Source organism: Eutrigla gurnardus (genome assembly GCF_963514095.1).
Source record: "Eutrigla gurnardus genome assembly, chromosome: 17".
Taxonomy (NCBI): Eukaryota; Metazoa; Chordata; class Actinopteri; order Perciformes; family Triglidae; genus Eutrigla; species Eutrigla gurnardus.
The window spans coordinates 9,930,603-9,955,032 of NC_139928.1; the positions used below are offsets into that span (position 1 = coordinate 9,930,603).

At 43.8% G+C, this 24,430-nt stretch overlaps 2 protein-coding genes and 1 long non-coding RNA gene across 7 annotated transcripts; 2 read left to right on the forward strand and 1 right to left on the reverse strand.

Annotated features, from left to right (window-relative positions):
- Positions 1–68: 68 nt before the first annotated feature.
- Positions 69–24,302, forward strand: hoxa3a (homeobox A3a). Of its 4 annotated transcripts, XM_084031935.1 has the most exons (5): positions 69–148; positions 5,612–5,734; positions 15,628–15,688; positions 19,523–20,099; positions 22,575–24,302. In XM_084031935.1, the coding sequence occupies exons 4-5, from the start codon at positions 19,640–19,642 to the stop codon at positions 23,357–23,359; spliced, it is 1,245 nt and encodes a 414-aa protein (XP_083888061.1). In that variant the 5' UTR covers positions 69–148; positions 5,612–5,734; positions 15,628–15,688; positions 19,523–19,639; the 3' UTR covers positions 23,360–24,302. The 4 variants fall into 4 exon arrangements, with proteins under 4 accessions (XP_083888061.1, XP_083888060.1, XP_083888062.1 ...); XM_084031934.1 differs by lacking the exons at positions 69–148; positions 5,612–5,734 and adding an exon at positions 13,846–14,250; XM_084031936.1 differs by lacking the exons at positions 69–148; positions 5,612–5,734; positions 15,628–15,688 and adding an exon at positions 17,119–17,222.
- On the forward strand, positions 6,833–8,597 carry hoxa4a (homeobox A4a). The gene is made up of 2 exons (XM_084031939.1): positions 6,833–7,589; positions 8,137–8,597. The coding sequence occupies exons 1-2, from the start codon at positions 7,172–7,174 to the stop codon at positions 8,463–8,465; spliced, it is 747 nt and encodes a 248-aa protein (XP_083888065.1). The 5' UTR covers positions 6,833–7,171; the 3' UTR covers positions 8,466–8,597.
- Positions 11,948–16,604, reverse strand: LOC311027780. 2 transcript variants are annotated; one of them, XR_014598634.1, is made up of 2 exons: positions 16,464–16,604; positions 11,948–12,561 (listed from the first exon to the last, which is right to left on the reverse strand). It is a non-coding gene; the product is annotated as an uncharacterized lncRNA (long non-coding RNA). The 2 variants fall into 2 exon arrangements; XR_014598635.1 differs by lacking the exon at positions 16,464–16,604 and adding an exon at positions 12,692–13,027.
- Positions 24,303–24,430: the final 128 nt, after the last annotated feature.

The window sequence follows — 24,430 nt, forward strand, 5'->3', positions numbered from 1 at the left end:
TAACATATAATCGCAGTGACGGCGAGGCTTCGTCTGACTCTCTCTGTGCAGCCTGTAAGTGTTACTTGACCGGTACAGACCCGTCTCTATTGCTCAGTCTGCCTCGGTGTGGACCGGACGCTCTCCAGGATGAGGACCGCGTCTCTGGGTAAGTTTCTGCAGACTATCCGGTAGCCCGAGAACAGCCAGCCTGTGTTAAACAGCCGTATTATTGTATTCGCTCCCTCTATCTGTCCCTATTAGTCCATTACACTAATGTCAGTTGTGCAGTGCTGAATACTGGTCTCGGCAGATGTTGCGCAGGGTTGGGTCCGGCTCATGGCTATTTAATTGCTTCCTTCCCCGTGTAACTTGTTTCCCTCCATCTGTGGTGTAACTCATAATCCATTTTTACATGTTGGATAATTATCCCTGCGTCCATTTCCACCCCCACAAACTTCCAGTTGGTTGTCGTTTTATTACGTTGGAGGGTTCGCAGACCGCGGACCAGAAAGTTTACAAGGGATGTGTGGAGTGTGGAGATTTCCTTGATAAAGTTACGCGCTGGTGCAGCAGGCCCACCGATATCCAGCTATCCCCGTTTGATTGGATTCTGTATGTGCTGATGACTTTTGGAAGTTCATCCCTGGGATGGGAAAAAAAAAAGACGTTGCAGTGATTGTTGTGCACACGTTGGCACGGCTTTAGGACAGACTGTAAACAGAGTCAAGTAAACACAACATGGGGAACAAACAGCAGCAGGGGGACGTTTGAAAAGGAATTCCGTTTTGTGTCCGCCACGTCGTTTTGTGTTTGGGCTTGAAAAGTTCAGATGACCTCTTAAAAGTCACTCTCGCTTTGTGATGACCTCTTGTCCGGCCAGTGGTGGGGCGAAACCAGCCACCAGCGGACCCCGCTTCCAAATACATGGACTGGAAATTGGAGGGGGAAATAAATACAAATATATATTGCTTTTTATTTATTTTTGGCCATTTTCTTGTTCCCTACGTATTTTTTCCAAATATAGTCTTTGACTCGATGCGCCCTTTTCTAACTTGACATTTCCAGGCCAAATATGAAAACATCAGATATTTTTGGAAATCACTATTTGAGTCGTATGAGTGAGAAGAAAGCCAACTTGCAAATAACCATCCAACTTTCTTAAAGTTTGTCACCTGGGCGCGTTTGGAAAGGTTACATTGTCCGTTGCTTTTATTTTAGGCGCAGAGGCCTTTTGTCTTGAATCATCACAGGTTGCTTCCGAACCTTTCTTCAATTAAATAAATACATATTTCTCACTTTATATAACTTCTTGGATCCATTGCCGCCATCATGGAGGGGAATTTAAAATCACCTTCTGCAAATAAACTCGGAGCAGATGATGTGGAATTCTCCCCCAATATATTACCCTCTCTCCATTCAAACATAATTCAAAGATAATCCAATGAGCAGAATAGTCCACCCTAATGGCAATACCTCTAATAACAATCCCATTGTTACATAAAGTCACCATTTTAACAAAAACACGAGATTCACAACCATTCCAGTTTTTTTCCTCCGATTTTTAGACACCCTGGAAATCCAGGAGGACTCCGAAAGTGCGCCTGGTTGCAAATGAAATCCTTTGCCAATATTTCAAAGGGAGATATTTCGACAGGGCCCCATGTGCGGCATACTGCCAGGCAGAGGGAGAGAGACGCGCTGTAGGTTCATCTGGAGGTCAGCCACAGCACCAAGATAAATCTGCATCCTCTCAGAGCCACCAGCAGAGCTCGCTTTAGGCCAAGTTCACTGTCACCCTGCTGTATCGAAAGAGGGGGGGGGGAACCACTCACAGATCCACGGAACCGCGCGCACACACACGCGCCTTCACGTTAATGACACGTTTGCTCGGCGTTGCCTATAAGCGTAATGCGTATAAATGAATTTACCGAGGGACGCGGAGCCGGTGGTAACATCACGCACCGGAGGAGAAGACGACGATGTGAAGAGAGAGGGGGAGTCTAACTTTAAGTGTTGCCTCCAACAAAGACTTTTGGCTGCTTTGGTTGCTCTATAACGCTAATGAATGATTTGCATATTTTACGGCCCTATTAGTCTTGAGTGGGAGCCTGTTGGATTTATCTTTCCACTCCCTCGTTGGAAACATCATAAAGCTACGATTGGGATTTGAGTTCTTGTGCAGGCATCTTCTCTAATTATGAAATTTGTGAAAATGATCATCGCGATGGCAAGAGATACACACATTGTTCAAATCATTTTTTTTTTTTATTATATATTTTTTCGTTTCAAGAGGGGCAGATATCTCACTGGGCTGGGACAGATGAGCGCGAGATCGCTGCAGAAGAGGAGGAAAAATTGGGGTCAAAAGTTTACGCGCCGAACAAGTCTCCGTCATCTGTTCACTCCGAGCTTGATGCCAGCCTTATAATAGCGATCTTGACTCTCCACACAAAAGACAGAATAGCTTTGAATTACATATGTTGCACGGTGCACTCCAGGTGAACCCTGCAAGCGCGGTGACCTCGCGTTAGGGACCGGGGGAGGCGACCCCCCACCCGTCCCCGGCAACAAGATTGAGTGGCTGGCGTTTTATTAGGGCGGTTGATTGGTGAATTTCCTTTGAATAAATTGCATTTGATATGTTTAGGGACGAGGGCAAAATTTGCATTTTGAGGATTGATACTCTCGACCCGGTCACAGGGTAATGGGAAGGCCCACAGCCCCCCAGTTTGAGCCCCCGGATCCCTTAAAAAACATTTAGCCCCTCTCTTCCTGGTCCACTGAATAGAAGCCTTTACGAAAATAGAAATGGCACAGATGTTTTTGTGACTCATAGAGAGTAAAATTATCAAACATAAAGACGTTGAAAATGTTTTAGCAATATATACCATGACGTATCTAAATTTTGCTGCACATATTTAATGGCTTTGGAAAATGAATGCAGATATTTATTAGAATAAGTACAAAAAAAAGAAAAAAAGAAGCTAATGAGCCTTTGCTTGTAGGTGTGAGGGCACAATGCAAGATACGTGAAAACAATACGGCTGATAACAAACATATATTAGGACCAAATAACAACCACTATTATATTGATATTGTGCTTAAAAAGACAAAATCTGGGTCTCACACTTACATGTAACCGGCAACGACGGACAAGATCATAACTACTGTTTGTTAAAAAGTCGATATTTTTTCAATTTAAACTACAACAAAAAAGTATTGTATTATTAAACAAAACAAACCAAAAACAATACAATCTGAGTATAGGTAGTGTCACGTTCGTTCACATAAACTTTTTATTGTCACGTTAACATGAAATTAATAGAAAAAATACCTTTCCTTTTTAAAAACTTTCAAAATCGTATTTTATTTATCTGACACACGACACAATGGACGTCATGCACTTTGTAAAGCGTTGGCATTAATAAACAATGTTGAATGGAATAAAGAGAAGGCGAGTCACTGGTTCATTCACAACTTTGTTTATTGGATTTATAAGTAAAAATGGAGAATGCGTCGACTCAGTGCGTCAAAGCGCTCAATGTTATTCATACTAGAATTGTCAATATAAGAAATCACTTCATATGTTTGAATTCAAACCTTGAGAGTGTTATTGTTATCAAATCATAAAAGACACATTCCGACTTATTTCACCATTTTAAACACATGTCGAACTTACGTCAGTCAGAGTTTGTGCTTTTTGGAAACATGTCGCCCTTCCTTGTAATAATCTGGATCAATACTTTCAATTATGGCAGCTCTACACTAAGAGGATTAATACAAAGTTGCCCATGCTTTTTCTAAAGGACGGGGCTGCTTCCCTTCGCCTTCTTTAACCACAATTAAAGGCTTGAAGGTCACTGTTATCGGTCTGATCAAAGTTTGCAGCCGTAAGCGTTATTAAAGCTGACACGGTTAGTGTGAAAGCTCGTCCTGTTGCCAATCCTCGCTGTAAAGTGGCTCGGATGCCAAGATGAAAGAAAGAATATTATCTTTGCCAGTGTTTACCTATATCAAAAAGATTTCCATAAAGGCATGGAAGGTGTTTTCTGGCCCGGATCCTTGGCACATCCTGAATGCAGAGAGGATATTTTATCCCGCCGTCAGGGCTCCTTACAGACAAGAGACCTTGTGAGAGCCATCTGCAATCTGTCACCATCGTTACAGCACTTCTCTGATAATCTCAATTTACAGTAAACTGTCAGCATGATGTATATTACTTAAATAGACCTTCACCTCACAGTATATGCCGTGAAAGGGAACACCGTGATCTGGCTGTTATTATTTCATCCCAAATATATATAAAGAAGCCATAACGCTTTTTGATTCACATTGAGAGCAAAATGTCTTTAAATTTAGTGGAGAAATGACTCAGATAGTGTAAACTGGTCCAACGTGGTTTCCAGATGCTTCTTTTTACTCCAATGGTCAATCGGATGATTATTGTCCTATTATATTCTGTACGTGCTGCATCGTTTCGAGAGACTTCCAGATGCTTTATTGCATTCAAACATGCAGCAGCACCTTTCCCGGCCTGGACTAGATAACGGAGCGGAATATTACCAGGACGCTTATTAAAAAAAAACTAAAAAAACGTTCCTTTTGTAGCACTTGACTGCTCTTCTTTCAATCATGATAATGTGTTTAATATAGTTATTCATGGGTGGAAAAGTCCACGTAGCAACAAGTAGAGTGACCTGTGAAATCCGAGCAAGTGGATAATAACCAAGCTGATGTGACCCGTATTTATACGGGAGGAATATATATAATAGACTGGCAGCAGACTGTAAATTTAGATATGATGTGAAGTCGTCTTACCGCTGACATTATGTTGACATAGTGCCTCTCAGGTGGTCTCTCTCGGCCATATGGATACAGTGGATGTATGGTGAGAAGCACATCAGCTGCCATTTACAATGAGTTAGGTGCGAGGGAAGCCTGCGAGATACACGAGATATTAGCAGCTCGGCCTCACAGCAACGGCTAACGTGGAGAAAAAAACAGCAGTTTTTAAAGAGGAAAAATTTAGATCTGCCTCTGGTTGCTTTTGGGGGAAAAAAGAATGTTCCTGTTTACGTCTTCTGCATAAAAAAAAAAAAAAAAAAAAAAAAAACTATAGCAGTGAAAGTAGGCCTCTAAAAAATAGCATTCAATATGAAGCAGATCTCAATATATAAGAGCCCTCCTTTTATTCTAACACACAGTTAGACGAGAATTTCTAGATATTTGAAGTATTTCGCACATTTTTTTAAAAATCCTTTGGGGACCTTCCTGGGTGCTGACCCACGCTATGTGCACCCCCAACTCCCCAGAGCTGAACAGACCCCGCAAAAACTGAAGTCCAAGTCCGGGGTGAACCCCAGGTCACTGCGTCTAACAGATATGAAAATGTCGCCTCTTTGGAAGAAGGGGGCACGCCTTGTTGTTTAACAAAGACTGTCAATGGGCAAGATTAATCAGAAACAAAATGGAAACGGTGTCACTTTGGGGTCAGGCAGAAGTTATCTCTGTTTAGAGGAGCGAGTAGAATAGGGGGGACAAGGGGGGAGAAGGGAGAGAAAAAAGAAAAAGGGGAGAAAAGAAAGCTTTCAATATTTCCGAACTTTTTGCCTCTTGTTTCTCCATGCAGAGGCCTTGTTGGCGGGGACAGTGTGGATCAGCTTTGTGAAGAGCTGCTGCATCTTCAAGGGACACGTACAGTGTGGCACCTCGGACATGTGGACGAAACGGGACCAGGACGTGGTGGCTGATGGTGAGGAGCACGGTCAGAGCCTTTTTTATATTTTTCTGCCTGAGAAATATAGTTTACAAAATAATATTATTATTATTTTGAGTGTGTTTTGGTATTGGAATTTTCCTTAAATTATTACAATTATTATACTATAGTTATATGGAATAATAATACAAATAATTAACCTTCTTGTTGTTAATTTAGCATGGGATATTTGTCCCTTTAAACCTTTAAAACCCTCTTAATTCCAAACATAATTACAACACATGGCAATGTTAGCCTTAGGTGTTTACAGTGCAGTGCTGCGGGACGCGCCGGGGAGACGTATTAAGCAATTGCATATTTCTATTGAAATGTTGGAAAATTGTTTACGCAAAAGCTTTTTGGTATATTTATAAACTGAATCAGATTTGGCAAATTGCACTGGATGTGGTATTATCTGTGTTGGTGGTCCATGCTGGTCAGAAACCCCACGCTTTGGTTTGGCATGTGGATAATGAGAAGTATGTTTGTACTGCAAGTGTTCGTCCAGTGTTTGGATGGGCTTTCAATGGCAGTTAATCCAGGAGAAGCGATGCTATGATGGCCATGCGATCACACACACACACACACACCTTTCATTTAGTACAAACAGCGCAGAATTACATTGGAATTGTCCTGGAAAATTGCAGAAAACTATTATTTCTGTGTCCACATGAGGTGAAGAAAAGAAAAGTGTGGCTTGTGCACGTACGCAGGTGTGCCACGTGAGAGATGGGTGTTTTCTGTTGTTTATGAGTGTGTCATAAGCGGGTCTTACCAGCTTTTACTGATGCACAAGTCCTATGTTTTATATGCAGGCGTGTGTCCGCACAGCAGTGGCTCGTCACTGCTTGCACTGCTTTTATTTTGCACATTTTTTATCGGCTGATGTGCAATATCAGAATTTCTGTTGTTGTCTTTGTATATGTGTTTTTATATATCTCCTATAGTTTCCATTTCCGTCTCTTTTATTCGGATTCAACACGTTTTAAAGTCTAACGAGCGTCCTCCACGCTCCTAGCTCCCAGAACATCGTCCTTTGTTTGTGTTAACCTTTATTTGGTCAGGGCTGGGATTTCACATCCACTTTCTGTTTCACGGAAGGCGGATTTTTTTTTTTTTTTTTTTTTTCACATGCAGGAAAAGCCTCACCCACAGAAGTTTGGCCCCATGCAGTAAACAAGTTACTTGATTGGTTTTGCTTTATATACTGTGATTTAATAAGGAAAACATCAACGTAAGGGCTGTGTTGGTGGTACCAATGCCATGCTTTCCATTGGTTCCTGTTTACATGATGCCCACAGGATGCGCCGTGATTGGTGGCGCCTCGCACGTGACCAGGCAACTTTGTACATTTGACAGGGAGTAGGAGGGTTTTGTGGAGATCAGAAAAACGACAGCGCGATAAAAATTAGTATTGTTGCACTTCACAAATTAATGACCATGAGTTCCTACTTGATAAACTCCAACTATATCGAGCCTTCCTTTCCTCCATGCGACGAATACCAGCAGAGCGGATACATCCCCAACCCCGGTGATTACTACGAGCGGCCAAAAGATACGGGCTTCCCCCATCACGACGAGCCATCCTACCCGAGGTCAAACTACACGGAATCCGGCTACGATTACGGCAACGTCCCCGCCACCGGACTCGAGGATTTCGGCGATGGACACCACGCACAGCCGCAGCCGGTTCCACAGAGCCACGGTCCTCGCCTCGCCGCGGCCCCAGACGGTGGCGCAGGGGCAAATGCCAGCAAAGACTGCAGCCTCGCCAGCGAGGTGTATCCCGGCGTGGCGAAGGGCAAGGAGCCGGTGGTCTATCCGTGGATGAAAAAGGTCCACGTTAGCAACGGTGAGTTATCGTGCACGGTTAAATGGCAGAACCACTGCGAGACAAGCGGCGGAACACACGCGAGCCCATTGAGGCAGCACTAGTAGCAAGCCCTTACAACAGCAATTTACGACTATCGAGCAGCAGGGTCGGTAATTAAGGACCCTCGTAAATTTTATTGCCTGTGTTCGTCTGTCGGGGCCATGTGCCTTTGTTGCTTTTTAACCCAAACTACCTCCGCCGCTGGAGCCGAGCCAAACTGTAATATCCGACCCCGCTGTTTTTGTTAATCATTTCTGAGCTCGATGTGTCCCTGGATGCGAGTGCTTGTACACTCGGCATCTCCACATTAAGGTCATGTCCGCACACCGAAACAAGGCAGAGAGCGAAACAACACAGGGCGGCTTTCATTTCCCCCACTAAACCCAGAAATGTTATCCAGTTGTTCCAACCGTGTGTCCATTGCAGGGAATATATGGGTGTGGAATAAAAAACGCTATCAGCCCGCTTGTAACACCTGCTTGCTTGCCTGTTTATGGCTCTTTCCCCCCCCTCCTCCCCTCTCCAGTCAATCCCAATTACACTGGAGGAGTGCCCAAGAGGTCCCGCACTGCCTACACCCGCCAGCAGGCTTTGGAGCTGGAGAAGGAGTTCCACTTCAACCGGTACCTGACCCGGCGCCGGCGGGTGGAGATTGCGCACACCATGTGTCTGTCCGAGCGCCAGGTCAAGATCTGGTTTCAGAACCGGAGGATGAAGTGGAAGAAGGAGCACAAGCTTCCCAACACCAAGATCCGCTCCTCCAGCTCGGCCCCGTCCTCAGCCTCGGGGGCCCAGCAACAGCAGATCAAAACAGGCCAACAGCTTGTCCCCACGCCGTGCACTGCAGGTCTATAGTGCTTGAAGGAACCCCACCCCACACAAAAACCCAATCCAGACTGAGATGGCAAATATCACAAGTGGAATTTGATGGACCGATTCTCAGTATTTTACACGTATGGTGTTATCTCTTTCACCTTGCCTCTGCCATTGGGCCCCTGTCACGTCCTTTGTACCCTTTCCCCCTCTCCTCTTCGGTCGCCCTCTTCATATAAGCTTGAAAATTCACCTCTAATTGCCACGATTGCAATCGAAGTGTTTATATATTTGTTTATTATTATGACAGAAGGATAACGCACATTCAAACGTAGGACTCGGATCAAAAATGTATCATTGCCGTTACAAATGAGTGAGGTAAAAAAAAAGTAAGTTTGAACTCATTTTTCTATGTTTGAGTATTTTTTTTAATTGTATTATTTCTCATGGAAAGCTCTAATATACTTGAAAGGTATTTAGCGAGACTCTAGATGCCTGTTAGAAAACCAGAAGGCTGTTTTTAGAGGTTTGGCATCAGAGTAACAGTGTAGTTTGTGCGTGTGTGTGGGTGTGTGTGTGTGTGTGAGTGCGTGTGTGTGTGAGTCGGTTGGTTTACTGTTGAATGTAGTCCATGGTGACTTTCGCATTTAATGTACATAGGCAAATCATAATGAAGGCACAATAAGGAAAGCATTTCGTCAGTTAGAATTCTGTTTGTTGGTGTTGTGAGGTTTATTTGTGCTAGTCCGTCCCATGTCGTACTGTGTCCTAAACTGTGAATATGTGTATGTGTTGTCTGAGTAATGCCCGTTGTGATGTAGGCTATAGTGTAGGCTCAATCTGTCCTTGTGAAATAAATATGTACTTCACTTATAAGGTGACTTGTTTTGGATATCGTGTCTTTTGAAAATACCGATTTGAAGCCACGCGTAATGTGCCGAATGGATGTATTTCCTCCCCTTTAAAAAAAGAGATTCCTAATTTGGGAAAAAACATTTTCACAATGTAAACAGTTTCTTGTCACGCTGTTTGTTTTCATTACAGTGTGCGGAGGTCGAATTTTAAAAGAGATAGTTTTAAATAATTTAAAGCGTTTAAATCCGAAATGTAGTGTTCAGAGATACGTGCGTAAAATTGTTCTAGCGTGTGCGAGGTTTGAAAATTTACTGCGGCGGACTTTAATGATACTTTTTAATGTTTTTTCCCCCTTAGTCTGTATATAATCAATTTATTTCCTGTATTTTATTTAGAGATGCTTGTTTATCTGTGGCGCAGATTTACAGAAAGACGAACGGCTCCAACATTTCCAGGTGTTTTATACGTTTCATCTATTGAGAATGAAGTGTGTCTCACACAACGGATCCCCATCTGCAACACATTGCACAATTATTTATGTTTTACCGCATTATATGTATTTAATTGAGTGGAATTATAATCCAAATTGTGCATGCATGTCGTGCGTGTTTTCGTGGATAAAGATCAGATGTGGTTGGAGTTTTTGGAGGCCGATATCAGCTGATTTAAGGCTTCGCTGGCGCGGGAATCAAACCAACCCCAAATTGTTAAATGTATCCGGCCTCGCATATTGTTCTCTCCTGCTATTATGAGGAGATCTCGGCCAACTTCAGTGCACCAGAGTGTGAGTGTTGGTCACTACCTGCTACATCCAAACAATAGGGAGTTCAACCAGGGGACACCAGCGGCTCTGGCCAATCACCGGCTCGGAGCACTCCTTCTGACCCCTGACCTTTCGACACACAATATTCAGACCATACATCAGCGCCGAGACCTCCGCGAGCTTTTTCTTCTCATTTAAGATTTACCCAGAGACGGCGCGAAAAAAAAAAGAAGAAAAAAAAAAGGCGCTTAGGTGTGAATCTGAGCCATGCGTTTTCCCAAAGTGATTCTACGAGACAGCTCTTCTGCAATACATCACAGAAAGGTCGCGCTGGGAGGGCACATATAAACTCAAACATGCCGGCATTTGTGCATGTCATTTCGTATGACTTTCAATATCTTGTGGCGCTGATGCTTTCTGTTCAATATGGCAATGGTAGCACAATGAATGGGTCTGTCATCCATTTAATAGTGTATTAGATAACTGGCTGTCGATCATACAATTCCCACAGTGTCAAACAATTAAACAAACATTGTATCCTTATGAGAACAGTTTTGTTAGATCTTTCACGCAACTTTAATCCGCGCAGGGAGAAGAATCTGCAGAAATGTTAAGACCTTCTTGCTCGTTGCAGCCTCTGTGCTCGCTGCAGACATGGAAGCTGTGCAGAAGATGGCGTTGAGGCTGATTGACAGCGATTTTGCGCAGACGCCGAGAAGTCCAACTAGTTAAATGACAAGATTCCAAGTCATTTGGTTCGCGAATAGAGGTCACTTCCAATGTGCTGAAATTTTAATTCACTCTTTCACGTGACTTGTTGAATAATGAATGCCCCCGGGGTCAGAAATAGATGTGAAAATCGGCCTTATTTTCATTTGAAGTGATCCTCTGCAGGGTGCGAGTCAGATCTCCTCTCATCTGACAGTCTGTCGGCTGGACGCTCACCACCATGACCTGTGAGTACATTTGGCTCTTGTACGTTTTGTGGAGGTGTTAAAAGATTAGTATGAAGTATCCCGGAAGTAGAATTTGGTTCATTTTCTTCTTGCGCAAAATAATGTATATATTCTCATGTTTGAGTTAAATCCAGCTGCTGTAGAGTTTCTGCGTTTTCTAATATTACAACTTGTTCATTGAAGTAAGCAACATGTATTTCACATTTTGATTGCAAAACCTTTAATTTGACTCAAAAACACGTGTTACTACGTAATGTGCGTATGTATTGTGTGCTTAAACGTTAAAACATAGTTTTAACGTTATAGTTTGACACCGCAGCATTTATTATACATTTCCACAACTTCTAAACTATCCAAACCTCGATATGGATAATATAATGCACGTTCACATATCATTCACTTTGCCAATAAATGTTTCATGAAACAATAATTTGCGTAATTTGAAATAATTTGCAAATGCGCTTAAAGTGCGACTAGACGTGTGGCTGCAGAGGGAGACGGGTCGTATATGTGCAGCTGAAACTTTTCTGGCTCTGAAGCCACAAACACAAGTTGACGTGAACAAGAGGCGTCACTCAAAGCGTCAAAAACACCAAATATGGATCAAAGTCTGCAACGTTTGCTATTCTAAGTAATTGTATTTAATATAATTTCACTCGTCAATATAAAATAGGAAATAAGGATATTTAAACAGCAGTAAGGGCAAATCTGTTGCTTGAAAGAGCCTTTCAATGAGAGTGAACACAATAGGCGATTTAGACACAAGTTAAACATTAACTAAGTCCTTAGGGTGCGTGAGAATGTGTGACATAATTATAATAATATGAATAGTTAATTATTAATAGTATTTATTTTTGCACTTACCTCCAATATGTGCTTAACTATTAACCCAAAGTCTACTATAAATGAGCTTGGAACATTTTCAGTTCTAAAAAGAAAGAGCCATTAAGTTCAACATGAAAATATCTTTATTAAAAAACATCTTTACGCAAACAATTATGTTGTGTCCGTCCGCCTGTCGCCGTGCAAGACGTCTCCAAGTTGGCTTAAGGCGTTGAATTTCGCATTAGCCTTGATGTTGGCCCATGTAAACCTCGCAGAAAGAGTTATCTTCGTCTGAGTGTATCGGTAACTCAAGCCTGGCTGTTAGAGCTCCGAGTGTCAACATTGTGAGGAGATATGGACCGCCGTCTGGCCAACATCCAGAGGTCTGCGCCTCGAACTCTTCTTTGCTGACAGTGATAAGCAGCCTTGATTTGTGTAAATAACTCTGAAAAGGTTTGTTTTATGCGAAAACAGTTGAGATTTAACACATTTAACTACTACTTTTGAGCAAAGGGCAAGACTTTGGGGGGAAAAAGTAGAAAAGGTAGGCTACCAGTTTGAGGGCCTTTTAATGGGTTCCCATCCTCTCCATTTGAACCCAAAATAACTTCCCACTCGACTCTCTGCGCCTCGGCCCGGGTCAGGGAAAAGTTCAGGTGCGGGTGGCGAAAGGCACCGTGGGATAAGCTTCCCATGCACGGTCACGTCCAGCCATATAATCCAAGTGACAGCTCCACATCTGCATTTTGTAAGAACAGAGATGAAACGATAAAACGTTAGACACAAACATGCTGATCATCACAAAAGAGGAAAAACACGAGAAAAACCTGTGCGTAAAACTGATTTTTTTCGCCCTGATAATCGATCACCCTCCTCTTTTCTTCAGTTCCAGAAGTGTTGAAGGTGAATTCACAAGAGCTGCTCTGCTTCCGTTCCTGTCTTTAAAAAGTTTACCACTCAAGTTGTAGTTTGAGAAGACAAAGGCTGGTGTGGGAGTGGGATGCTGTCTATGTCCGCCCCGAATGATTAATAGTTGTGGTGGGATTTTTCCACGCCCGCTGCTCGGTGTTGACGGAAAACAAGCGCCAAACGGTGCCGAGGAGAGGGGGACTCTTCCGGGCTCGGGCTTTTGGCAAACCCCGGCGTGTGTATACATATACCTACCATGCCAGGCTCTTTAGATAGGAATGTGTTTATATAATGGCGCTTTTGGCAAACAGCAGCATTAGGTCTTACTCGGCACTTTTGCTCACCCACCCCCCCTCCTTATACACATCTCCAAAACTCATCCTTTAAACAAAGCTGTAATTTCTAACATCAGTCAGCTGGCCATAGGAAACGCGTAAACGCATTTAGGTCGAATGGGGGTCCATGTATACTGATCGGGGGGGGGTCGAGCAGTCTTTGGTTACCTCACCTCCATTTTCTGTCCACTGCTGACTGACACGCAGCCCATACGACCACCAAGACGCACACCCTCCTTATGTAGGACAGGTAAATGTGTGACATTTTTTTCTCCGTTTGGCCAACGGCATGCAGGCTCCTGCTGACGGAGAACCCAAATGCTGATTAAGTGGCACTACAAACCCAACCGTGCGGCTGTGGACGGGGGGCGATATTGAGAAAAGCTCTCCGCAGCCCTGCATGCGTTATTGAGAGAAAGGGGAGACGTTCGCCGGGGTGATGAGTAATCATTATGCCACTCTTAAATGGTATTTCGTAGGGAAAGCCCTCTCCATCTCACATGGTGCGAATTGTCACGCCGCAGTGCAAAAAATCATTGTGTTTTCTGCGTTGCTCGGAGCGGCTCTGGCTGCACTTGAGACTCGGCACACAACACAGGCAGCACTAGCTCTTTCAGCCGCTAACAGGCACCAAATATATGGCACTTTAAAACTGACAGAACCGTCTTTCCCCCCTGAATGGGCGACACGTGGAAAAAGGCTGCTTCTCTGCGAGAGACCCGCTCCTCTTGCCAGATACATCGCAGTGTCACATACCCCTCTCTTTTTTTTCTTCTTCCTCTCCTCCCTACAAACTGATCCGTTTCTCCTCAGGGGCAATGACTGCCTCCATTAATGATTCACGGGCTCAAATAAAAGGGATTTAAGTTGACGTTGCGTCACGTGAGTGGGGGCGCACAATGCTGCGCGATGTTATGGCACGGGGAAGAAAACCGGAGCCCCGGTCTGGCCATATGATGCTGATTACATGCGGGTTACCCCCACTTTCCGTGAGGGGAGTCCGGTCTTTGTAGTTTTGATTTTTCGAGGGGAGAAAAAGAAAAAAGGGAGGCAGACCCGAAAGAGAGGGGGAGAGAGGGGATCCCGGTTTTGTGGATGTATTATACTGCTGTCACGGACGGATATGTTTTTCCACGCGGACAGAGTCAGAGACCGAGCTTTGGGAGGATGGATTTTATTTTGAGGTATTTCCGCCGATTGTTCATTACTGTCGTGAGTTATTGCCGCGCGAGGCAGAGGTCAGTGAATGGGGGTCCGGGGTTTCTGCAGGGCGAGAAATACAAGCAGGTACCAAGCAGCTACCGATATTCATCTGTGTTAAAATCTCCGGTTAAAGCTCAGCTACACATAAATAGGCCATCCGAATGTAGGATGCACATATATAGGTAACATTTAAGGATTTGTCTGGGCCATTAACATAAAGCTAGGCTTTGTTCCATGTTAGGCTTTCTATGCTAACCATTCGTTTCTGTGTAAACTTAGACAATAATTGAATATTTCTGTTGTCATTCACATATTTTAACAGCAGTAATCATTTGGATAGGCCGGTACAACAGTTTGTAAATAAAGCGGCCATTTAAATATCGCTTTCCAAGAATAAAAATAAATAAAAATAAAGCCCAAACAGAGCGAGCGGCCACTCCAGGGTGCAACCGGTCCCATAAAAATAAACATCCCGCGTCTTTACGTGAGCTGTTTGTGCGTAAATGATACATCAAGATGATCTCCATGAAATAATAACAAAAAAAAAAGCTAGGGGGGAAGCGGCGGGGTTGTGTCGCTCCGCCGGGGAAACGAGCGTATAATGGAAGACGGAGTGCCATCCAGGACCGCGCGGCCGCGCTGAGGTCACCGCGCGCCTTCTTGATTTATGGGCGCGGGGACTTGGGGAAGATGGTGCGCGAGAGCTAATGACTATTCGATCCGTTTGTGGAGAAAATGCTCGCCGGCCAGCAGGGAAACAACAAACACGTTATTTGCATTGGCCCATTTTTACGTTAATAGTGATATTGCGCTGATGTGCAGCTATATTTGGTTGAGGTGCTATTTCCGCCTTTACATTCTGTCTTCTATTAATGCAAGTGTATGTTGTTGTGTTTCCTAGAGATATATTTTGGACTATATTGTATAGTTAATACAATAATAATAATAATAATAATAATAATAATAATAATAATAATAATAATAATAATAATAATAAAAATAATAATAATGATAATCTAGATTTCACCGGTCCATGTAAGCTGTTATGGTATTATTCCATCACAAAGACTTGGAGTCTGCTCCTATATGCAAAATGTAGCTCAAATAATTATCGCTTGCATCGAAATTGACTAGATTAGGGTTATCCTAGTTTCGAGATTAACTATTCGCCTTTAAAAAATAAGCCCAAACAATTAAGTATAATAACAGCAGAGTTAATAACACGTATGGTCAAATTGTCTAACTATATAGGGAGCGCCTCTGCGCAAATAAAATCCACACTAATGTACATTTCCTGAGCACGTTTAAAGGTTGTATTGTCTTCTGAAAAAACTGAAAACGTTTATTCCTCGTTGCAGAAATCCAGCCGAGTAAATTCAGGCCATCTCACGGTCTCCGCGACACCTTGAACTGCCTTCGGTAAGTCCATATATCTTTATTGATTTGTGTTATGAATACGTGATGGTGATATCCTTATTCAATTTCTAATAAGTACCACACACGCCCACCAAAGCACTCGCAGGGATCGAGAGCAGGCTATGGCTTGTACATTTCCTTGTAGCAGCAATATGACCAGCCCGAGAGCAATAATTCCTTCTCTTCCACTTGTCTTTGTGGTGTAATTTGTCACTATAAAAGTGACGAGGGAAATCGCAGCTCTTGGAACGGTGCCTTACTCCTTTCAAAAACTACTTCCAGTGAAAGCCATCTGCTTGGAGCTGCTATAGTTTATTGCGCTCAAGTTTTAAAAATGGATTTACTTTCATCAACATTTCAGGTTTTTTTTCTTCACCCCCTCACATTGTTGTACGCCATATTAAGCGCGGCACCCCCAACCATGACATTTCACCCTCAGCTTAGGGCCAAATTAAAGAGAGGGACGAATCAGCATTTTAGCAAACACAAAGAAGTAAATAATTATACAACGCGGCTACTATGGTTTCCAAAAGAAAACGCCGAGTTGGCTAGAATAAAAAATCCTCACGCGTGAATTTTTCTCCCACTCAGCCTCCCACGCCGTCCATGTGTTGTACCTTTCTTAATTGTGTCATTGAAATGTTGTAACGAAGCCTGAAACCAGCAGAGAAGCTGCGGCTCTGCACTTGTTTTCAGCCCGGGGAAGCTGAGAGGACATAAATCTATTTTTTTCTCTCTCCTCCATTCTTTCTTTTGGCTGCAAAAGAAGAAGCATTACCATGCAGAGGGATTCCCCCTTTGCTGCCGGCCCTCTTCTCCTCCGCTCCTCGCTGCATGTCATCCGCTCTGCCTTTTGCTGATCAACCTTCTTCCCATGTTTCACACCCTGCTCCTGGTGGGGTTCTCCCCTTGATAGACCTCGAACTCCAGCTTTGATCTGGAGTGGTCGTGCTCTCTCATAATCTTTAAATATAACCCCGGGTTGCATTCTTGCAGGCGGTGGAATACCTGGCGCTGGAATGAGAACGAATTGCGCGTCCCTTGCGCCAAAAGACTATATATGCAAAAATGCGGGTTAATGATCAAGCCGCAGATAGAAGCCCTTTATGTCCCGTGGAAATGGAAATGCAGCATGGTCAGCGGCTGATTATTCCTTTGTATTGTCCCCTCTTTCAAATATCTCATCGGCGGGGTTTATAATTCCACCACGGAGTAAATAATAACTCAAAGATTTAAAACACTTTAGTGATAGACTCTCGTGCCATTTGTACCGATGCGTAATTTCTTTTCTTCTTCTTTCTTGACACTCTACCTCATTTGGTTGGGGGAGGAGGAGAGGCAGCCACTTGATTTGAAACTGCATGGCTTTTCCAAGGCGCTACTTATTTGCATAATTTTTTTTTTGTCTATGGTGACGCTCTTGGTTCGGGGCAGTTCACTGGTGTCTGCGTGGTACTGGTGAAGGATCACATCGTCTATAGCCTTGGCTGAGTTTAATATTGCTATGAAGCCCTGGCCGTTGCTCCATTGCATGACGGTAAATTCAATCTTGAGGCCAGATAACTCTTATCTCACTGACCTGACTGCTCACGCCTGCTTTCGTAATCTCGGTTTACCCATCCACGTCGCGTAAGGGGGAGAAAAGAAAAGGAAAAAAGGAAAAGGGGGTTCTCTCGGCTCTTCCCTTTTTTTTTTCTTTTTTTTGTGTGTTGTGGCTGCTAATGCCTGGTGCATGGCAGGGCGCACTCTGCCGCTTCGCACAGCCAGCCCTGCCTTTTTAAACTTTTCACTGGATTACTGCTTTGATCGATTTCGCCGCTGAATGAGAAAATATCGCTCGGTGCTCTGCATTCGTCGTCAGAGGAGAAGGTAAGCAGGCCAGAAATAGTCTCCCCTCGGTTGTAAATGGCGGAGTTTGTGTGTCGCGCGGTGATTTATCACCGTATGACTTAGATCTCGGTTCAGGAAGAGTTCACACACAGTCAGGCAGCCGGGTTTCTCCTAACGCGGAGCAGAGGGCTGTGCAGGAAAGTCTGTCATTTGTCTCGCTTTCTGTCTTTTATGACTATCGCTATGGCTCGCCTGGAGATACACACCACGAAGCTTTCTGATATCTTTTCCAGGTCATCGTGAGTGCAGAGATACAGCGAAGACACCTTCTTTCACTATGCGGTTTTTAGCTGCGTTCAGGAGGACGAAGCTCACAGTTCATTTTACACTGATTTGCTCTGCACGGCTGCACGAAGCCAGCTTTATTTTCCTTTTCATTTTAGTTGCGTTCGTTTGAAATGAAAACGCGTTGCATGTTTTTCCCGGAACTCCAGCAGGCTCCACACATGGATTGTGAAATCAGGAAGTTTTTTTTCTCCCTTTTGTACAGTCTAGAGTATTAACGTCGTTAATGTTTGGATCGCGTTTACTATCAAACACTTAACTCCAAAGCCTTTTATTGTGTTTCAGCTTTTGCAATATAAACTTTGCGTAGCAATTAGATTCATACTCATTTTATTGAGTTTTTAATAATTATATTTAGCCTGCAAATGATGTGTCCTTGATTGAGTTGACTGTAATAGTTAAATCTAGAGAGCACACAAAAGAAATGCATGATTTCAAAGTAAATCAGTCAATAGGGCCGGTTTGATTTTAATTTGTTGGCCTTTTAAATAATACTAACGTTTATTTAAAGTAAAATATTATTAGAATAAATATTATTATTATTGTGCATTGCACTTTGCTATTTGTTTTAATAGCAGTGCATGATAAATAAAAAAAACAGTCTGGAAGTTTACATTAAATATTCCACTATTTCATCCGTAATGTGACATCATAAAAGACTTCCCCACGATGACTCGTGGATCTGTGTCTATTATGGTTTATAGCTTCCCCAATAATCTCTTCGAGACTGATCCCCATGGTTACCTGCGTGAATTATGGCGGTTTAGCAGCAGGCTCTGGCTGTGCCATGCCGGGTTTCTTTCCGGCTGAGTACCGGGCTTGGCTGCTCACCGGGCCGCTCATTCTGAGCAGGCCGTCCCGGCCCACTGACCCCCATACATCACCGCGACGGGCCGCCGTGCAGACAGCACCGACAGCAGCCATTATTATGGGCCTGCAAGGAAAAGTTCACACCGTGGTCACGGAGCTGTACGGATGCTCGCCCGGTTTTTCAGGTTTCCTCGTGACTCTTCCATTTGTCTTGCAGCAAAGAACAAAACAGAAAAGGAAGAGAATGTGGTTGTTTATGAGGTAGCCGGCGAAGCTGCGCGCATTGAGATCTATTCTTTTACTGAAGGAAGGTTTATTTTTATTTTGTTTTATTTATAATGAAAAACATTAAGGGGTTCAAAGCGTTTGGGCCAAAGGGAATGCATTCACCTGCTACATATGAAATGTGAAATTACATACACTGCTGGCAGCCCTGTTATACAATAACAACAGATATTTTCTTGTGTGGTAACACGCTAATAAGATTCCAACAGCGCGCTTTTTTTCCTCCAGCAATTTCTCTAAACGGTGTTGTGTAACTCTATATTCCGTTTCATTCTTAATAAGCTCCGAGCTTTAAAACGCCCTGCAGTTTCTTGTTTGGTCCTAACATTGATTTGGCAATCTGAAATGCTTTTCAAAATGTTTTTTGTTTTGATGTGGTTTGGCACAGATGGTAATACAAGGTTAGTGCGTGCCTTTGTGCCCTGTGTAAGCCATAAGGTAAACGGTAATAGTCTACAGAACTGTTGGCCCTATCTTGCTTCCATAGTCTCCCGTGTCAGGCCTGTATTGAAAAGTAAGATGGATCGCCACCATTTCTTCTCCTCACAGTGCTTCTTGTAACCCTAGGTTCACCCGAGGAGGCCATTGGCGGAGAGGCGTCACGTGACCACGGGGTGCCAATGTTATTCTACAAGGGTGTCAAGACCCTGTCAGTTTCTGAAATAAATATTGGGAAACGGCGAGATGCAAAAGGCAACCTACTACGACAGCTCTGCAATTTACAGTGGCTACCCATATCAAAGCGCAAATGGCTTCAGTTATGATGCCAATCAGGTCCAATATCCCCGGGCCTCTCATGTGGAAAGTGAGTACCATCGACCTGCCTGCTCCCTGCAGTCTCCTGACGGCTCCGTGGCTCTGCAGAAGCCAGGGGAGATGGCGGAGAGCTGTGACAGGACCACAGCCATTCAGGCGGCGCAGTCCAAGGTTCATCCCGAAAGCAATCAACCGCAGGTGCCCGTGTCAGGTCCGCCCCCTCCCTCGCAATCCCCCGGTGCTATCAGCCAAAACACAAGCAACGGGACCAACCAGCCCAGTGCCAAGAACGGCTCCCCGACCTCTACTGCTCGCAAACACATCTTCCCCTGGATGAAGGAATCCCGTCAGAACACGAAGCAGAAACCCACCAGTAGCTCCAGCTCAGGTACTTTCACCTTAAACACCCCCGCCGCTGAAAAACACATAACTTGATAGCCTCTGACCAGAAAGTTTGGTGGAGGGATACATGGGGGGAGGAGGGAGGGGCACAATGTCCATATGAGGGTTACAAATGTTCAGTGTTTTCTGTGCCAGGTTTCAGAGTTATTCATTTCAATAATAATTTAAGTCAGTGGTTTGTGGTTGCATAATGCATTCTACGAATGTATATATTTTATGACCTCTGGGGATCCAACAGTTATTCAGGAACTGCAGTCAAATATGACCACAGAGTTTACTCAATACCTCAGTGACACAGTCAGAGTATTATGTCCAAGTGTTACTTTGATTGTATCCACATCGTGTAATGACATAGTCACATCTCCACCCCTAACCCCAAACATCACTATAAATACACTTTTGGTGTATAGACTGTAAGAAATAAGGGCCTCGACACTGGAAGTAGATGCCACCATGTGTTGTCCCTGTGCCCTGCAGCTGACCTGTGCCTACTGTAAACATCATCCACTGATCACATCGTGTTCCTGGAGAGACAACAAACAAACACGCACAACAGTTGTTTCAGTTTGTCCTGCTGCTATGATTACAGGAGACTTGGTGGGTCAGAGTGGGGGTTTGTGTGTTTTTAAGGGGGGGTTTATTTACATAGAGCCAACCTTAAAATTCAGAGATGCTCATCTTACCATGACCTCCATAATTTGTATCTACAGCAAGAAATTAAGTTGCGTGGCTTCGTTTTGAATGATGTGCTCACCTTTGATGCACGTATGAAAGCCAGATCCTGCTGTTTTGATGTCAAGGGGAACTCTGGTGGGTCACGAGGGGGGTTAAGATTAAGAGATCTTCCATTTTACAGGCACCTTTCATTTTATGGGATGTTTTACCCAACATCTTCCCATCGCGTATGCCACACTGACGCTTTGGAAACTCTTTTACGCACGAACAAAGACCAGATCTGCTGTTTAATTGGAGGAAAACGTAATGAGTGAGAATTATGAAATCGTTTGTAAGATTTAATTGCATAGATGTTAAGTAAAAAATCAAGATCTTCCATAAATATTAAGTAATATTCGAATTACGTGTTAGGTAGTTTACAGTAAGAGCTCACATGCAAAGCAGCGTGATGCCCTTCATTGTGATTTATGCTGGGAAGATTTTTTCATAATCTTTTAACAACCGGTAAAATTGCTCGCATTTATGAAAATTATTTTACGCGCGCTCTACGCACATACGCAAGCCATATCCTGGTGATTTTTAACTATTAAGATAGCTTGGTGGTCCAGGGTGGGGATATGTAATTAGTTCTATGCAAATAAACGCCCTAAATCTAAAAATTCTGCGATGCTTACCTTCCCCTGGCTCTCTAATTTTGTAAAATATGGGCTATTATCTAATTAAGTTATATGTACTCTTCTGCAATAAGAGTTTAAAATGCAAAGCAGCACGTCGCTTTTCATTGTGATTTATGTTTGGTAAGGGCTATTCATTAGTTTTAACAACTCGTTGAGGCGCCAACATTCACTGAAAGCCTTTTACGCACGTTTTACGCACACAGCCAGATAACAACAACCCTGCGTTTAACACACGTTAACGTTTAACCCAAACCAGTCTCGTATAAATCAAGTTAACTATCCCCTTAAATATGAAGTAAAGTAATCATACAATAATAATCGTTATCACAGGTGATTGCCCTACATACGTAGGGATTCCTCGGGTTAACGTCTCTTTCATCTCTGTTATAACCTAATGGGCCAGGTTATGTCATGCTGCATTCCTTTCGCGCCACGTTAAGAAGACAGGTAGTGAAATGTATTAAGTGCTGGCCGCCTGCCAGAGCGCCAAGCAGACCAACACCTTGCTATTCTGCAGCCAAACTGCAGCTTCTGAGAAGGGGGGGGGGGCTTATCAGCGAAGGCAATGTTTTATACACCCTGAGGAATACCTAATGCCTGTGTTTGCATTACGGTGTGCTACACTGTGACTACGGGGGAAGAGGAGGGTCAAAAATACTTAATACATCGGAGTTTACCTTGTTCCATATCAGATATTGACCTACTTTTCGTCGCTTACATTTGTGTCTTTGTAGTAGTTCGTGTAGCGTGCAGACACAATGCCCATATGCGCTGATTGTTAATTGTCGTATAGAGCCCTCGCGATAACCCCTGTGCTGTACAGTTTTATCAAAACGTTGAGATGATTCTGCAACACATAAAGGCGCGCGCATGCTCAGAGAAAGATAAAACCGAAGATAAACCCGCTATTTAAGAAGTGGAGGCAGATTTATCAGGTAAACCCGCCCCTCTTGATGGTTGAAAGTTCTGTTATCAGCGGTGTGCTGTCAGACGGTTTTGGTTTCACTCTCCTGTCTCTTCTGTACCCCCCCCCCCCCCCCCCCCCCCTCCCCTGGTCTCTGTGTAATGGATTACTGATTGACATCCTCCTCTCCCCCTCTCCCTGACAGTGGAGAGCTGCCCCGGAGACAAGAGTCCTCCGGGGTCAGCAGCATCGAAGAGGGCCCGGACAGCTTACACCAGCGCCCAGCTAGTGGAGCTGGAGAAGGAGTTCCACTTTAACCGGTACCTCTGCAGACCCCGGAGGGTGGAGATGGCCAACCTACTCAACCTCACCGAGAGACAGATCAAAATCTGGTTCCAGAACCGCAGGATGAAATACAAGAAAGACCAGAAAGGTGTTGGAATGATGCCTTCCCCTGGCGGACAGTCCCCTCGGAGTCCTGTGGGCCCAGGCTCCGGCGGTGGCGGGGGATACCTCAACTCTATGCATTCTCTTGTAAACAGTGTACCTTATGAATCCCAGTCGCCGACGTCTTACAATAAACCTCATCAAAATGCATACGGTATGGCCACGTCATACCCCCCTCCTTTGAACAGCTCCCTCAGCAACTGCCCGCCCTCCCAGAAGAGGTATCCCGGGACCGACTCGGCCACGCCCGAGTATGACGCGCATCCTCTCCAAGGCAATGGCAACTATGGGACTCACATGCAGGGCAGCCCCGTTTATGTCGGCGGAGGTTACATCGACTCGCTACCCAATTCGGGGACCTCCGTTTTCGGTCTGACCCACCTCCAGCACCCGCCGTCTGCAAACATGGACTACAATGGAGCAATCACAATGGGCAACAGTCAGCATCACGGAGTGTGTGATCCGACACCGACATACACAGACCTAACGTCGCACTACTCTCAGGGAAGAATCCAGGAAGCGCCCAAGCTGACGCATCTGTAGCGGAGGCGCTGCCCGGATCACTCCGCCCATTGTCTTATCCACCTCCAGACACATTACTGCTTTGTTTCTGCGCCTCCTCACAGCTTCCACCTTCTCTCTGCTTTTGTTTATGCTTTTCTATAGTTTGATGTGTGAAGTAGCGTAGGATAAATAATCACGACTTGCTTGAATTTTTCTCTATTTGCTCGTGTCATTGTCTCACGAAGACCTTTATCTGGGCTGTAGACGTCTAGAGTGGGAGGGAGGGGGGGCACAGTATATGCATAGGCCTATTTAATCTTTTTTTTTTTTTTTTTTCAATCTTGTTTTAAAATCGAAACTGAAACAGGGTATTATGAACATATGTTATTCATTTCAATGTGAATTTGTCCGTCTTTTATTTATCCGCAGTTGAAGAATTGTGTTTTTGCATTTTGTTGCACTTGTGAAAGGATCCTTCCAGAGCCACGAGTTGGGATTATGAGAGAAATACATTTTTAAAACAAGGGTCATGAGCTTACACCCCCCCCCCCCCCCTCCCCCCCTGCTCGTGTTGTTCTATTGGACTTTTTTAATGTTATTTATTTTTTTGTTCGGTGTTAAGATGAGTCCTTTAGTATTATTTGACACCTCTGCGATCTTTGTGTGGGGACAAGCTTGGTGGGAAATTAGCGTCTCGGCCCCTTTCCAGCATATACATGTAGTCTGCAGAAGCTCCCCAGCAGCACACCATCTTGCTAATAGGTTCCCATTTTTTCTTCTTCTTCTTCGAGGAGGTGTTCTTTTTATTTTCTCAGCGAATGTAAAATCAATCAGTCATGCAATAAGGGTGGAAAGAAGGACACACATTAGCAGTTTCTTTTCTTGAACAAAAAAAAAAGACGTCATCAATTTTTCTTTTTTCGATGTCATGCATTCCACGCTGCTCCAGTTGGAAGAAATAAATAAAAGAATTGAAGTATAATTGCAACAAACCTTGTAGTTTTAATTAAGACACAGACGGATTTTACATAATCACAACATTATGTTACAAGAGTTTCCTAAATAAAAATACATTTTAGTTTTCTAAATAGTACATTATTATTGTTTACT

Excerpts from the sequence above, each read along its gene's own strand:
- hoxa4a (XM_084031939.1), top strand. The coding sequence starts at position 7,172 with ATGACCATGAGTTCCTACTTGATAAACTCCAACTATATCGAGCCTTCC. Across the intron at positions 7,590-8,136 it reads AAAGGTCCACGTTAGCAACG|TCAATCCCAATTACACTGGA; the intron begins GTGAGTTATCGT and ends TCCCCTCTCCAG.
- hoxa3a (XM_084031935.1), top strand. The coding sequence starts at position 19,640 with ATGCAAAAGGCAACCTACTACGACAGCTCTGCAATTTACAGTGGCTAC. Across the intron at positions 20,100-22,574 it reads CACCAGTAGCTCCAGCTCAG|TGGAGAGCTGCCCCGGAGAC; the intron begins GTACTTTCACCT and ends TCTCCCTGACAG.